Source organism: Schistocerca gregaria, chromosome X (assembly GCF_023897955.1).
Source record: "Schistocerca gregaria isolate iqSchGreg1 chromosome X, iqSchGreg1.2, whole genome shotgun sequence".
In the NCBI taxonomy this organism is placed as follows: Eukaryota; Metazoa; Arthropoda; class Insecta; order Orthoptera; family Acrididae; genus Schistocerca; species Schistocerca gregaria.
Window position 1 is genome coordinate 864,296,035 of NC_064931.1, and position 14,347 is coordinate 864,310,381.

The window sequence follows — 14,347 nt, forward strand, 5'->3', positions numbered from 1 at the left end:
ATTCCCAACCTTTGCTCAGTCCAATCTTGCCACTTTCATGAATGATAATGAAATGACGAGGACAACACAAACAGCAAATCATCTCGAGGCAAGCAAAAATCCCTGACCCCGCCGGAAATCGAACCCAGGACCCCGTGCTCGGGAAGCAAGAACGCGACTGCGATACCACGAGCTACAGACAGGCATAGGTTCAATATTCTCTGTTAGTCCTATTTGGTATGGGTCCCACAAAATCTTCAGCAATATTCCTGATTGAGTCACGAGTGATTTTTAATCAATTTTCTTTGTACACAGTGTGTATTTCTACCAATCAGTACAAGTGTACCATCTGCTTTACCCACGACTGAGTATGTGGTCATTCCATATCGTACCCCTACAAAGTGTTACACCCAGGTATTTACACGAGTTGGTCAATTCCAACAGTGAGTCACAGATATTAAAGCCATAACACACTAGATTTTTTTTTTTTTTTTGTGAAGTGCACAGTTTTATATTTCTGGATATTTAAATGATTTGCCAATCTTCACACCACTTTGACATCTTATCAAGATCTGACTGAATATTTATGCAGCTTGTTTCAGACAGTAATTCGTCGTAGATAACTGCATCATACACAAAAAGTCTGAGGTTACTATTAATATTGTCTGCAAGATCATTAATATACAACATGAACAGCAACAGTTACAACACACTTCCTAAGTGCACACAAAGTAACTTCTACTTACTCCCCATCCAGGATAACATACTCCAGTCACAAATATAACTTGACACCCCATTTAGCATTGGGGGGCAGCGTGGAGGGTAAAATTCGCAGAGGGAGACCAAGAGATGAATACACTAAGCAGATTCAGAAGGATGTAGGTTGCAGTAATACTGGGAGATGAAGAAGCTTGCACAGGATAGAGTAGCATGGATAGTTGCATCAAACCAGTGTCAGGACTGAAGACAACAACAACAACAACAACAACAACAACAACAACAACAACAACCCCCATATGAACATACTTTTGACAATACGCATAAGTGTGTCACTGAGTGAAATGCTTTTGCGAAATCGAGAAATACTGCAATCACCTGACTGCCTTAATTCAAACCTTTCAGTATGTTATGAAAAATATGAGCCGAGTTTCAAATGATTGATGTTTTCAGAGTTCACACTGGTCGGCATGGAGGAGGTCATTCTGTTAATGATACCTCATTATGTTCCAACTCAGAGTATGTTTTAAGGCTCTACAACAAATTGTTGTCAAGGACATTGCTTGGTAGTTTTGTATATCAGTTCCACCTTTCTTGTAGAACTGTGCTTTCTTTCAAGAACTGGGCATGGTTTTTTGTTTAAGGAATGTATGACAGATTACAGTTAGCCCCTCTTCTAAGTCAGCCACAGATTCAGTACAGAACCTAAAGGGATTCCATTGGACCCCGAGGCTTTGTTCAACTTCAACAATTTCAGCTGTTTCTCAACACCACTGACACTAACACTTATTATTTTTGTAGTGGTAAGAGGATTAAATTGGGACAATTTTTCCAGGTTTTCCCTTGTGAAGGAACATTTGAAAACAAAGTTAGGCATTTCAGCTTTTGCTCTGCTACCCTCAATTTCAGTTCCTGTCTCATTCACTATGGACTGGACACTAAACCTGGAGCCACTAACAGCCTTTACATATGACCAGGATTTCTTTGGCTGTTGTGAAACATCATTTGACAATATTCTGCTACAGTAGTCACTGAAGGCTTCAAGCATTGCTCTCTTGAGAGCGAAACTAGTTTCATTACCACATCTCATCTCATGTGTTGTCCTACACCTATTATGCAGTAGTTTTTATTTCTTTAGATTTGTTTACAGTGACTGTATACCATGGAGGCTCGACTGGGTACGTATCTACCCAATGTACAATAAATCATTCTTTTAAACTTGAGCCATAGTTCCTCTACATGCTCTTGAGCTGTGCTGAAAGTCTGGCATCCCTCACTGTAGCCACAACCGCATCATTGTCACTATTACCAGGTTTGATGCAGACGTCCTCAAAGAGCTCAGGACTATTTGTCACAATTAGATCCAAAGTATTTCCATCATGAGTGGGTTCCGAACTATCTGTTCTAGGTAGCTTTTAGAGAAGCATTTAGTAATGTTTCACAGGATGTCTTATCACACCCACGTCAACAGTGAAAGTGTTTCTTGAACTGGTGATGCAACAGCAGCAGTAGTGCTGAACTGTGGCACTTCAACAGAGATATTGGCCATATCATGGTAGGAACCATTCTGGATATTGCATTCAGTAATTTAAATAGAACATTGAAAACCTGGATCAGGATGACTCAGTGTGGATTAGAGCCCCCATACTTGTTACCAATAGTACCGTCTTATTCCGTTCATTCATATTGTAAGGAGGGGAGGGTGTTTTGTACTATACCACAAAGCAGTGAAAGTGGCAACTGACGGAATAGGTCAGATCCTCCCATCCCTCATCTTCCCTCCACTTTTAAGTGCCAATGAGATGCTTTTGGCCCAGTTTGGCTTGGTCCATGAGTAAGCTCTCACCGCTGCCACAGTAACATTTCCACCACGGGTGCTGAATAGGTAGCATGTTAAGAAGCAACAGCTAATAAATGAATACCTATCGTCAACACAGTTTATGTGACGATGCTGCACTTCATTTACACACAGAGCCAAATAGAGAGAGATGTACACAAGGTATGCAAATTTCTTCTGACCTTAAATACAATGGCAGCAGAAACAAAATCTTACTGGCACCACAGGCTGCAACAACAAGGACATGTTGTGTTTCACTATGAACTTTGTGAAGTACAGGCAATGGAAACCTGTGGTGAAGAAATGAAGTTTCAATCTTCATGACAAGATAAGTGGAAGAACAACTCACCAATCTGCAAGACTTTGCGAAAGCCGTCTTTTATATTCGAATTTTGTGACTGTGGAGAGTATCCTACAATGGAAAAGGTAGCATGTTTTACACAACAAGATTGCTTTCACAAGGGGGCTTCCATTTGAGTGGAAGAATTCCAAAATCTATCAGATTTAGGTACACAAAATGCAACGATGGACAATGCATTCTGATAGAGAGATCCAATATTGTAGCAAAGAAGAAAAACTATCTACAGGCCTAGTTCAATCAAAATTGCACCACAAAGTATCAAAAAGCAATAGCAGGTTTTATGTACTGAATGGCAAACAAAACAGACATTGCCATGCAGGATCATCTGACTATGGCTTTATCAAAAGAGCAAAACTAATATTTGCACCCTGCAAATCCAGCAAGAATATTTCATTAAGACACGAATACCACTTAACGTAAACAATGATTTTTATTTATTTTATCACATTATTATGTGGTTTAGGAGAAGACAGGTCATCACAATTAATGCCATTTATCACTAATCAAAAATGGAGGCAATTCCTTATTGAAGTGTGAACAAGGAAGAAATTGCATAGTGACCAGAAGAGAAACATATTTCAATTTCAGACCATTACACAAAAGTGAAGATATTAGAGGAAGTCCGGCACCTCGAGCACCTTTATAATCAATACGAACTTGACAGCTTAGCAACAGAAATTACCCATGAAGTTTAAATGCTGCCCCCTTACCACTGCCTATACAAGCCAATAGGAAATGTGTGAAACCCAGCAAAAGTAAGTCGCATTCACGAACTGCTCATTCAGAATGGAAGGTGTGAGGAAATTACTTGAAGCAATTGATGTTACAACAGAAGACTGGATTAAGTGTATATGTGACGCTGAAAACCTGCAAGAAAATGAATTTCTGAAGCAAGGAATCCGAGAAAAATGCGTTGAAAGCATTGACGTCGCTTCAAATTACTCCTCGCAGAGTGAGTCTACAGAACTGAACAATTAACATACTGACTGCTAAGAGGCCTCTGACAGTGCAGCAGAGCTGCTTATTGTCGCCATGCCAGCCACACGGCACTCAACTTGGATAACAGCAATAAATGTTATATCATTTGTTCTACATCCTCCCCAATGCTGTAAACACTATTTTCTTTTTCAAACCTATGTCCTCCTCCTCTGCCTCCTCCCCCCCCCCCCAAAAAAAAAAAGTATCAATACAAGGCAGAACAGCTACCAGGCGTATACCGCCTATGCTGGTGTGCTTGTCAGAATTAGCTTTGGAGAGCAGAGTTGGGTTGATTCGGGGGACGGGGGTGGGGGAGATCAAACTTCGAGGTCATTGTGTCATCGGATAGGGAAGGATGGGGAAGGAAGTCGGCTACACCCATTGAAAGGAAACGTCCCAGCATTTGCCTGAGACGATTTAGTGAAAATGTGGAAAGCCTAAATCAGGATGGCCGGACGCAGGATCGAACCATCATCCTCCCAAATGAGAGTCCAGTGTGCTAACCACTGCACCATCTCACTCAGATGAAGTCTTTGTCTGCTTCTTATCCTAAATTCAATACTACAGTGTGCTACCTGCAGATTTCAGATATTATCATTCTCCAGCGAACACCATGTAACATACTGAGCACTCATGTGGCAGACAGCATTGCCTGATGACAGTTTGTTGGGATTGGCTGGACACAGACACAAACTGGGAAAAGACTTCTGATATGTCGCGGCTGAGATGTGCGGCAAGATCACAAGTGAGAAAACTGTGCAGAAAGGTGGAGTGGGATGCCTTCTACACCTGCCCCTCCAGCCACCACTTTCACTGCTCCCCAGCATACTTCGTTTTTCCACCTTCAAATATGTTATTACCATTTACATATCAATTTCTATCACTTACGCTGCGCCAGTCACCAAAACATGGAACTCGTTGGTATCAGTTTCACTTTTTTGTTTTTAACAGCAACTGCATAATTGCCAGCTGCAAGAACACCCAGCATACTGCATGTCATCCAGCAATAACATTGCCTTGTCAAGAAAAATTTTATTTTAAACATTGTTTTGGGTTATGAAGTAAGGATATAAAACTTGGAGCGTTGAATCAGGATATACAACTAGATGAGGGAACATTGGCGCCGGTAAGTGTTCTTCAAATTCTTCCAGAGGGCTAATCCAATGTAGCTGTTCTAGTGATTGGTTTATGATAGTGTGTTCAAATAATATCAGGCTTTTAAAGGTATTTTGGAATGCTTTGCATATTTTGGCAGTTAGCTGTCAGCCTCAACAGCAAGAGATTGTCAGCTACAGGTACCATCTTAACAATTCTTAACGTATCTGATACTTCCGTACATTATTACATTGCCCCCCCCCCCCCAAACATTGATGAACATTATCTACAAGGTCATTTACACATACTGACTGAACAGTCCTACTGCACTTCCTCAAGGTACACATCTTACTACCTTCATAGCAGCAAAGATATACCTAGGTGTGAATATCTTAACACAATATAACACGAAAACAAGTTATTGCAGGAGAGGCATAAGCTAGCCTTGTTCACTGGAGGTTTTTTTTCTGAGAGGGTGAGGGGGGGGGGGGGGGGTGTCTCACTACACAATGTGACCCACACTTCAGTGTTGCTCACACAGCTACAATGCTTTAGAAGTCATATGTGAGAAAACGGAATTTGCACAAGCGCATTTCACAGATGTTTAAAGGAAGGCAGGAAGATTAATGTTATAGTATTGTCAATGATTCCACTACAGATGGAAAACAAGAGTGTAGTGGCTACATGGAGATTAGAATTCTCTGAAATGACGCTCGAATGTTATCACAATGGCAAGAAGATAAACAACAAACACCAATGGAGGAAGATTACAAGAAAAGAATTACTTTTACAGGTAGACCTGAGAATAATATTTCACACATGGTTCTAAAACTACATAATCCATCCTCCTGTCACACCTAATAAAGCACACAAACAAACAATATGGAGCTGGAAATAATGCACTACTTTCAACATTATGGTCTACAGAGTAGGAACGCAATTTGGTAATAAACTGAGTACGCAGTAAATGACAAAGAAGCTGTACACAGAAAAAGCACGAAGAAAAAAAACTGTAAAAAGTGACTTAAGAATCGAAGAAATGTTAAGATAAGTTCTTGGCACAATGTAGAGTTTTTAAAGCTGGCAGTGATTACAGCAAGGTTTTCTTTCTTCTTTACTTAGGTATTCTGTAATATGTAATACTCTAATATTGTTCACATAATTTTTGTAAACCTTTTTCTTCTTAGTAGTTTTATTTGCTCTAAAAAATCCATCACTCCTGACATTTTCTTCCTGTTATATCTATACTTATTTTCGGTACCTTACTCAATCAACTATGATTTTTCATGGCTTTCCCTAACCGCTGAAGCAAAGGTAGGTGATTTCTTTGAAGAGACTATTTCCACAGACAAGTAGGTTTTTCTTTCAAAAATATACAGATGTGAATGAGTAATTTTTACCCACAACAAATTCTTCTACAAACTAGCAGGAGTTGTCATGAAGAAACTTTTTTAGTTTGTTGACTAAATTTACTTTGCTGTCTGTCAAACATTTTATGTTCTAAACCACTTTATGTGCTAAAGACAACCTTAATGTGAAGTGATGAATGTCAATTTTCCTTCTGGTATGGTAATTATGTACATCATTGTTCTTGTGAACTGTAGAGGGTTATTTACAAACAACTTCATGAAGGAATAGATGTACTGCGAAAAGTAGTCACAATGACCAACTCCTGAAGCAAATGTCTACAAGATGAACGTGGGTTAGCACCATATATTATTTCTACAGCACATTTTTGAGCAACAAAGACATCCGTCCTTAAAGGTGAGTAATCCCAGAACATTATTCCCTATGACATTCATGAACCAAAATATGCGAAATAATAATAATAATAATGGTTTATTTGTCCATAATAACTTTCACAGTTGTGGACACAGTACATACACAAACAATAATAATAGTTTAGTAGTAGAAATAAAGTACATACAACGTTAAAAATGCTTGGAGTACAAACATTTAGCAATTAACAGCTGCTTTAATTTTATTTTAAATATGTTTCCTTTTAACATTTTTATGCTATTTGGCAGTCTGTTGTAAAAAAAATCTTCCATCAGAAAATGGATTATGATCAGTTGCTTTTTTATTTCTGAATTTTATGTGGTAATCCTCTTTCTTCCTTTTACGAACAGTATAGTCTTTAGAACATATAATGAATACACTGTTAGTATATTATACTTAATGATGTATTGTCTACAGGATTGACGTTTACTAATATTCGCTATTATCCTAATTGCTCTCTTCTGGGCTCTAAAAGCCCTATCCATGTATACTGTTGGTGCCCCGCCCCAAATCTCAATACCGTATTGCAGGTGGGAGTGTATAATACCAAAATAGATTTGTCTTAAGACTGGTGACACTATTATGCAAGAAAGGCATTTTAGCAGGTAGGTATTACATGAGGGTTTTTTTTTTTTTTTTTTTTTTTTTTACACACACACACACACACACACACACACACACACACACACACACACACACACACACACGTAGCTGATGTGCATCAGCTCCTTCCATGTAAGATGTTAATCAACTATAATACCCAGGAATTTATGTTTATCAACTGTTTCAATTGATAACTCTGTCTCAGTATCCACTTGTCTTGATTTGTAATTTAGCATAAACTCCATTAGAATTTTCTTTTCCTTATTTAATGCCAATTCATTTTTAGTCATATATTCTGTGATGAGGCTAGTCTTCTTCATATTATTTTGCACAGCTAGCTGTTTTGTAGGGCCCCAGCTTATGAAGGAGGTGTCGTCGGCATAATTCACAAGGTCTGCTTTTTTTTTTTTAATTATTATGTCATTGATGTACACAATGAACAGAAAAGGCCCAATAATACTTCCCTGAGGGACTCCAAAGTTAAGAATTTTATAAGATGATTTTACTGTTTGTATAAGTCCCCCGGTTGTATGATACAACTTAACACATTGTCGCCTGTCAGCAAGCTACGATCTTAGTAAGTCTAATGCCATTCCTCTGACCCCATAAGTTTCTAACTTATGTAGAAGAATGGAGTGATTTACAGTATCAGAAGCCTTAGATAGGTCTACAAAGGTGCCAATAACTTTGTTTCCATCATCAAGTTTATTCAATACTGCTTGAATAAATGTGGCTATGGCTGTTACTGTAGACTTGCCCTTCCTGAAACCGTGTTGAGAACTTTTTAATATATTATACTTAGAGAAAAATGATTCCACTTGATAAAGAAATAGCCTTTCCAACAACTTACTAAGTTCTGATGTCAATGAAATAGGCCTATAATTTTGTACATCAGCAGTTTTTCCCTTTTTATGCACTGGTCTTATTTCAGTGACTCTTAACAAGTCAGGAAATGACCCCTGTCTGAAAGAGCTGTTTATTAAATGTTGCAGTGTCTCTATTAACTCATTACTCCATTCTTTCAGAAATTTGGCTGAGATGTCATCCCAGCCACTGGATGTACTTGCTTTTAAGTTGGAGATGGTTCTCAGGATTTCCTGTTCTGTAACACACCTCAGGAAGAATGAATTACTGAGATTTAGCACCTGCGGTGGGTTGATCACATCCTCCTTACTCATCTTACTAAATTGATCTGTGAATCTCTTGCATACTTCTTTTGGGTCACTAACCCATTTTTCATTGCCCCTTATTATTATGTTGTTACACAATGCCTTGTCATCCCCCCCCCCCCCCCCATTTTCCTTCTTTACTATATTCCACACTGTTTTGCTAACATTACAGGATTGACTCATCTGTTCTGCATACTTCTGTGCCTTTAATGTCTTAAGTGCTTCGCTATAGGTTTTTCTACAGGCTTTGTATAGAGTGAAAGTACTGCAGTTTGGTGTCTTTAAAAAGAATATATAGATCATTCATGTCATTCTTTAATTTCATCACATAGGGGGGGGGGGGGGGGGTTAAGATTCCTGGAACTGTCAGTTTTCTTTAGTATTTTGACCCTTGGGCATACTTGATTTAGACAATGGGTTAATGTTGTATAAAATATTTCCCACTTTTCATTAAAGTCTTTTTCCATATAGGCCTACCTGATACCAGTTTGTGTGTGCCACTTTTTCCTTTAATGCATGATAGTCAAGCTTTCTTTTATAAGTAAATTGTTCCTTATGAGATACTATTTCTTTGTCAGTGTGAAGCTCTAAGACTAATGCACTATGATCAGAAATGTGGTTCTCAACAGTTCCAACTACAAGGTCCTCCTTACTTAAGTTTGTAATAACATGGTCAATACATGTCAGTCACCTGTAATTCTTGTTGGAGTTGAATTCATATGGTTGTAATTATAGGACTGTAATATATCAATATATCTAAGGTACCTTGCACTATTAGTTAAGGAGTCAATGTTCACATCCACTACTATCATAGTCTGTTTTTTATGAGGTGAGAGTTTATCAATAAGTTCCTCTAAATGGCAAAAGAATTCTTCCATGTTTCTGTTAGGGGATCTGTACAGGCTAGCTATGATTAAACTGCTATATCTGAGCTTTAGTCTTATGGCAGCTATTTCAAAGACCACTCACATGCAAGTTTATCTATCCAATCAATTTTTTCACACTGGACATTATTTTTGACATAAATACCAGCACCACCACCTTTATGTTGTTCCCTACAATAGACACTGAAAATTCTATAATTACTTAAATTAATGCTGCCTAATTCTTCAGTTTTACATCCTAGTTCATTCACACGATAAATATGAGGGCTACTAACACTTAGAAATTCGTCAATTTGTTCAATTTAATTGGTAATATATTGGATTTCTCATTTATCTCTCCCCAAGGTTTTCGATGATTCTAAGTCCAAATGTGGTTGAACTACGCTGTTTTAGGAGTCCCATAATATGTTCTTTTCCCAGTTTAATTTCTCACCATTTTGGAAACAGGATTACAGAAGTGTCCGATTCCACCCAACCGCTTTCATCTATGACGCCATTAACATGGGGGAAATGGCTATTTTTAGAGTCTCCAATATGGCGCCTATGGTGTCCCTACATACACACGTCAATGAACACAAAAATATGTATAAATAAGACAATAACATGTCCCTTCTTAAATACAATCAAATTAATGGGACAACCACGTGAAATGGGGGGTTTTAGGGCGGGGATAAGCTAAATATAACAGTAAAAATACACACCATATCCCAAAACAAAAAACGAGGGGGGAAAAAAAATTACAAAATCTGCAGGAATCAGACACTTCCCTTGACCTACATACGTCAACCACAGCTGACTGTAGCGAAACACCAACACCTACAGCAAAGACTATGAAAATTGGAATCTGAGATTTCCCTTGACCTATACAGGTCAATCACAGCTGATGATACCAAAACACCAATACCCACAACAAAAACTATGAAAATTGGAATCAGTTATTTCCCTTGGTCTATATAGGTCAACCATAACTATTGACACCAAAAGGCAACACCTCCAACTACGAAACCCAAAACCACAACACCTAAAAAATTCTAAAGTGAAACATACCTATGTAAGTTAAAACACATTCAATACAAAAAAAAAAAAAAAAAAAAAAAAAAAAATGCACAAAACATTACAACTCGACCAAAATAAACCACCACTACCACCACCAGAGGACAGCATCGAACACAAGACGACATCTACAAACACAACCAACTCGCTGAAATTTGGCTGATGTCCATCAACAATGTGTTAACTTACTTACTGGATGTATGAATAGCCACCTCAGCTGTATAAAATTACTGTCAATTTCATCATGATTTCGACAGCACTAAGCCAGTCTTCATCAAAATAAAAATTATATAGGATTACATGTAATCACACCATAGGTGGAAAACATTGAGCAAAAATATTCTTGTCAAACAGAAACTGTCACAATAAAAAAAAATTAAACTGTAAAAATGCAACATGCTTGTCAACTGAAATAAAATGTTCCAACAAAATACAATGGCAGCCGCGAGGTCGCTTAGGGCCAAGAACTGCATCAAACCTCTGCTACCGAGACACTCAACTCAAACTCTTCCATAATGACGTCACATACCACAACACCCTTACTTCATGGATCAAAGCAGATTGGTGGAATCAGACGATTGCATTGACCCATGGAAACTTAAGAACTTCCCCACCCTGTCTATTAATTCCTCACCATGTGTTACACATCATATGATATTTTTAAGAATGTTGCTACCATTTCTTTTGTTTCTGTATGTATGTTTGGATCCATTACTAAACTAGAGTCATCTGCAAAAAGAACAGAGTCTGCTTGTGTGTTAGACAGAAGACAGTTTACATATGAAGTGCTTATTTCAATAGTGGTACAAGTCAATTTTTGTTTATTCTGAGATACAAAGTCCTAAAGTTAAACGAGTGCTGAAAAATCTGTGCTCATTTAACTTTAAAACCTGTATCTCAGAATGAACGGAAATCTGACTTTTACCACTATGGAAATAAGCACTTCATATACAAGGAACAACGGTGAAAAAACAGTGGAACCCCATACATGATTTCTCCCCATAGAAATATCAAAGGAGTATGCTGGGTGAATAGAACTATCTACAGTCTTTTGGATGTATATGACATCACCCATTTGTTAACTATAACATCAGTCCAACAAAACGTCAATTTATCTAGGAGATTACTGTGATCATACAGTCAAACACCTTAGATAGGTCGCAGAAAATACCAAGCGGGACTATTTTATTATGTAATTTGCTTAAAACTGTGAGTGAACATGTAAATGGCATTCTCAGTAGGGAAACTCTTCTGAAACACAAACTGATGTACTGATGATATTGTTGCTAAGATGAGATACTAGTCTAGAATACATGACCACCTCTAAGATTTGGAAAATTGTCCAGCAGTGAAACAAGTTTGTAGTTATTAACATACCATCACCTTTCTTAAAGTGTAATTAAACAATGCCACATTTCAATCTGGCAAAATGCCTTGAGTTAGTGATGCATAACATATACCAGATAAGACTATGTTTATTACATGGGGAAAAAATTTTACTACTCTACTGGAAAAACCACCAAAACCAGATGAGAGTTCATTTTCAAGATAATGTATAATGTTCTTAATTTCAGAAGGAGAAGTTAGTGATACATTCATAAGACAGTGTTGTGAGTCACTTTTCCCATGTACTGCTCAGATTTTTCACCTTTAATTATTTGCACTTGTGCTTTCTACTATATTCAAGAAAACATTATTAAATCTATTCGCTGACAGCCCTCCCATTCAGTTCAATGGTGACGTTACCCTGAGTGTGGGTTCCCTATATTATACATAACCGTATACCTGTTTTTGGAATAACTGATTATTGAATCATGTGCATGTTTCTTGTTGTTTTTCCAAAAATCTTTTTTAGTAAGTCTAAATACTTTTAGTAGTGTGCAACTACTGTAGGATCTCTTGACTGTTCTTGCCAACACATTCATTCCCCTTTTCCTTTCACCTAATACTTAAATCCCTCTAGTACACCTTTTTTAAATATTTTTTATTAGATGACTGTATTATGTCCGTTCTAATTAGCTTTCAAAGAAAGCTTTTTCAAATGATAATATGAATTTAACATGGGATAAATTTTATGTTAACATTTGGTTCAACATTCATTTCATCACCATGTATTTCTTTTCAGCTCTTCTTGAACACATCTGACCTGGATTCAATTATTCTGACACCCACTGATGAGTGCCCATATTGTAAGGCATTACGTTATTTATCCTCAAAGAAATCTTGAGATGAAATTATAGTCATTCTCCATACAAAAACAGTAGACAGACGACTATCACGCTTGTGATATTATTTTGCACTTTAAATAATTTCCTTGCTCGAACTAAAGAATGTTGGAAAATTATGTGAATGTACACCACTTATAAAATGGGTATATGCTCTTCAGTACACAAAGCACATAACATGAATTGGGGCTTGTGTACTACTAAATTAACACATAGGGAAGCCCAATTTTCTTTTATCTCCCCTATGTAGTTTTAGGTAGTGTAGAATAGAAAGTAACTACGTTTAACACAAGTGGTAGGCATTATTTCTGTGCAAAAACACTTGTCATTGAAATTTGTTCTCTATTACTTAAATTGTTCATTATAAAACAAATTTATTTAGAAAATAATTTTACCACATTTTTTCAGTATTTATTAATGGACTACTGATACACTACACCTATTCCAGTCGTAAATATTACACAGAAATACAAATGCCGACGACAAAATTTACAGATGACAAGACGCAATACATGCATGGTATTGAAAGTACTGCACATTAAACTAGCTGCATAACATCGCGAATGAGTTTACCAAAAAATGTTACCCTCGCGTTCCTCGTCCGATTCGGGCGCTTCTCCTGCGACTATTATGCCTTGCAAGTTGCTAGCACTCGAAGTTCCAGCCTGTTGGAATGGAGCATCCTGAAAAACAATGTATCTACAACAGTTGCAATACATTTACCACATACAAACAATTCACGAACATAGCACTACCGAAACAGCGAATTCCTCGCCACCACTGTCAGATTCCGGAGCTTCACCGGACACAATGTATGGCTTTTTCTCCATACTCCATCAACTTGCACCACACTCGACACTTGTACCTACTACGGGTGGCAAAAAATAACGTAGGTGATACAAATAACCGGTTACTGAGAAATAACAGTTACTGTGATAACCGCTCATCTGATGTTGCAGTTACTTCAATAACTGCCAACAGTGCCTCGCGTCATCTGTTGACCGTATATCGTACTACGCTTTCGCCTCAACTCATCGGAGATCTGGCGACGGAGAGACCATTTGGAATGCGTTCTATATGTCATGAGAATAACTAAGGCGCCATCTGTTGATAAGAACTGTGTACTATTTCGTGCGCCTTCGTTACTTTTAGCAAAAACTATTAAATAAAGTTATCATCAGAGCGCTTGCTTATAGGAACTGCAGTACAGGCATTAATTAAATACGGTCGTTCCCTTCAGCCACCGCCTTATATGTCCATTTAGCTTGGACGGGTAGTGCAAAGAGAGTTACCATAAGGAATTCAAGCGACTGTGAAATCAGAGATCGGTATTTTCCTCCGGTAGTTATCGTTATTAGCTCATAGTTCTCGTTCTCTTGCAGTCATTGGGCTACCACTACAGGTAATCTGGAAGTTGGTAACGGAATAACTCTGTGTTCCTGACTCGCTGATGTTTCCAGAGAGTATAGTTACTAGAGCGAACAAATGTTTTCGTACTGCAGACTGCTTCGGAAATGCCCCTGGCCATCGCGAACGACAAATAACATGTCAGAAAGAATAACATAAAACATTTGAATACAATAATTTTTATCCTCATCATTTGTCAGGAGATTGTCAAAATATGTGGATATATAATAGTAACTGCTAATATGTACAGAATTAGTACA

The 14,347-nt window shown here is 37.7% G+C and overlaps 1 protein-coding gene across 2 annotated transcripts in view; it reads right to left on the reverse strand.

The window, feature by feature from the left end:
* The window catches only part of LOC126298368 (biogenesis of lysosome-related organelles complex 1 subunit 3), a 52,658-nt gene extending 38,567 nt beyond the window's left edge, over nucleotides 1–14,091 (reverse strand). The window contains exons 1-2 of one of the 2 annotated variants that reach the window (XM_049989669.1): nucleotides 13,436–14,091; nucleotides 13,267–13,363 (exon numbers count right to left, since the gene is read on the reverse strand). In XM_049989669.1, coding sequence (XP_049845626.1) covers nucleotides 13,267–13,363; nucleotides 13,436–13,510 — 172 coding nt within the window. In that variant the 5' untranslated portion in view covers nucleotides 13,511–14,091. The remainder of the gene's footprint in view (nucleotides 1–13,266; nucleotides 13,364–13,435) is intronic. The other variant, XM_049989670.1, reaches the window with a different exon arrangement.
* Nucleotides 14,092–14,347: the final 256 nt, after the last annotated feature.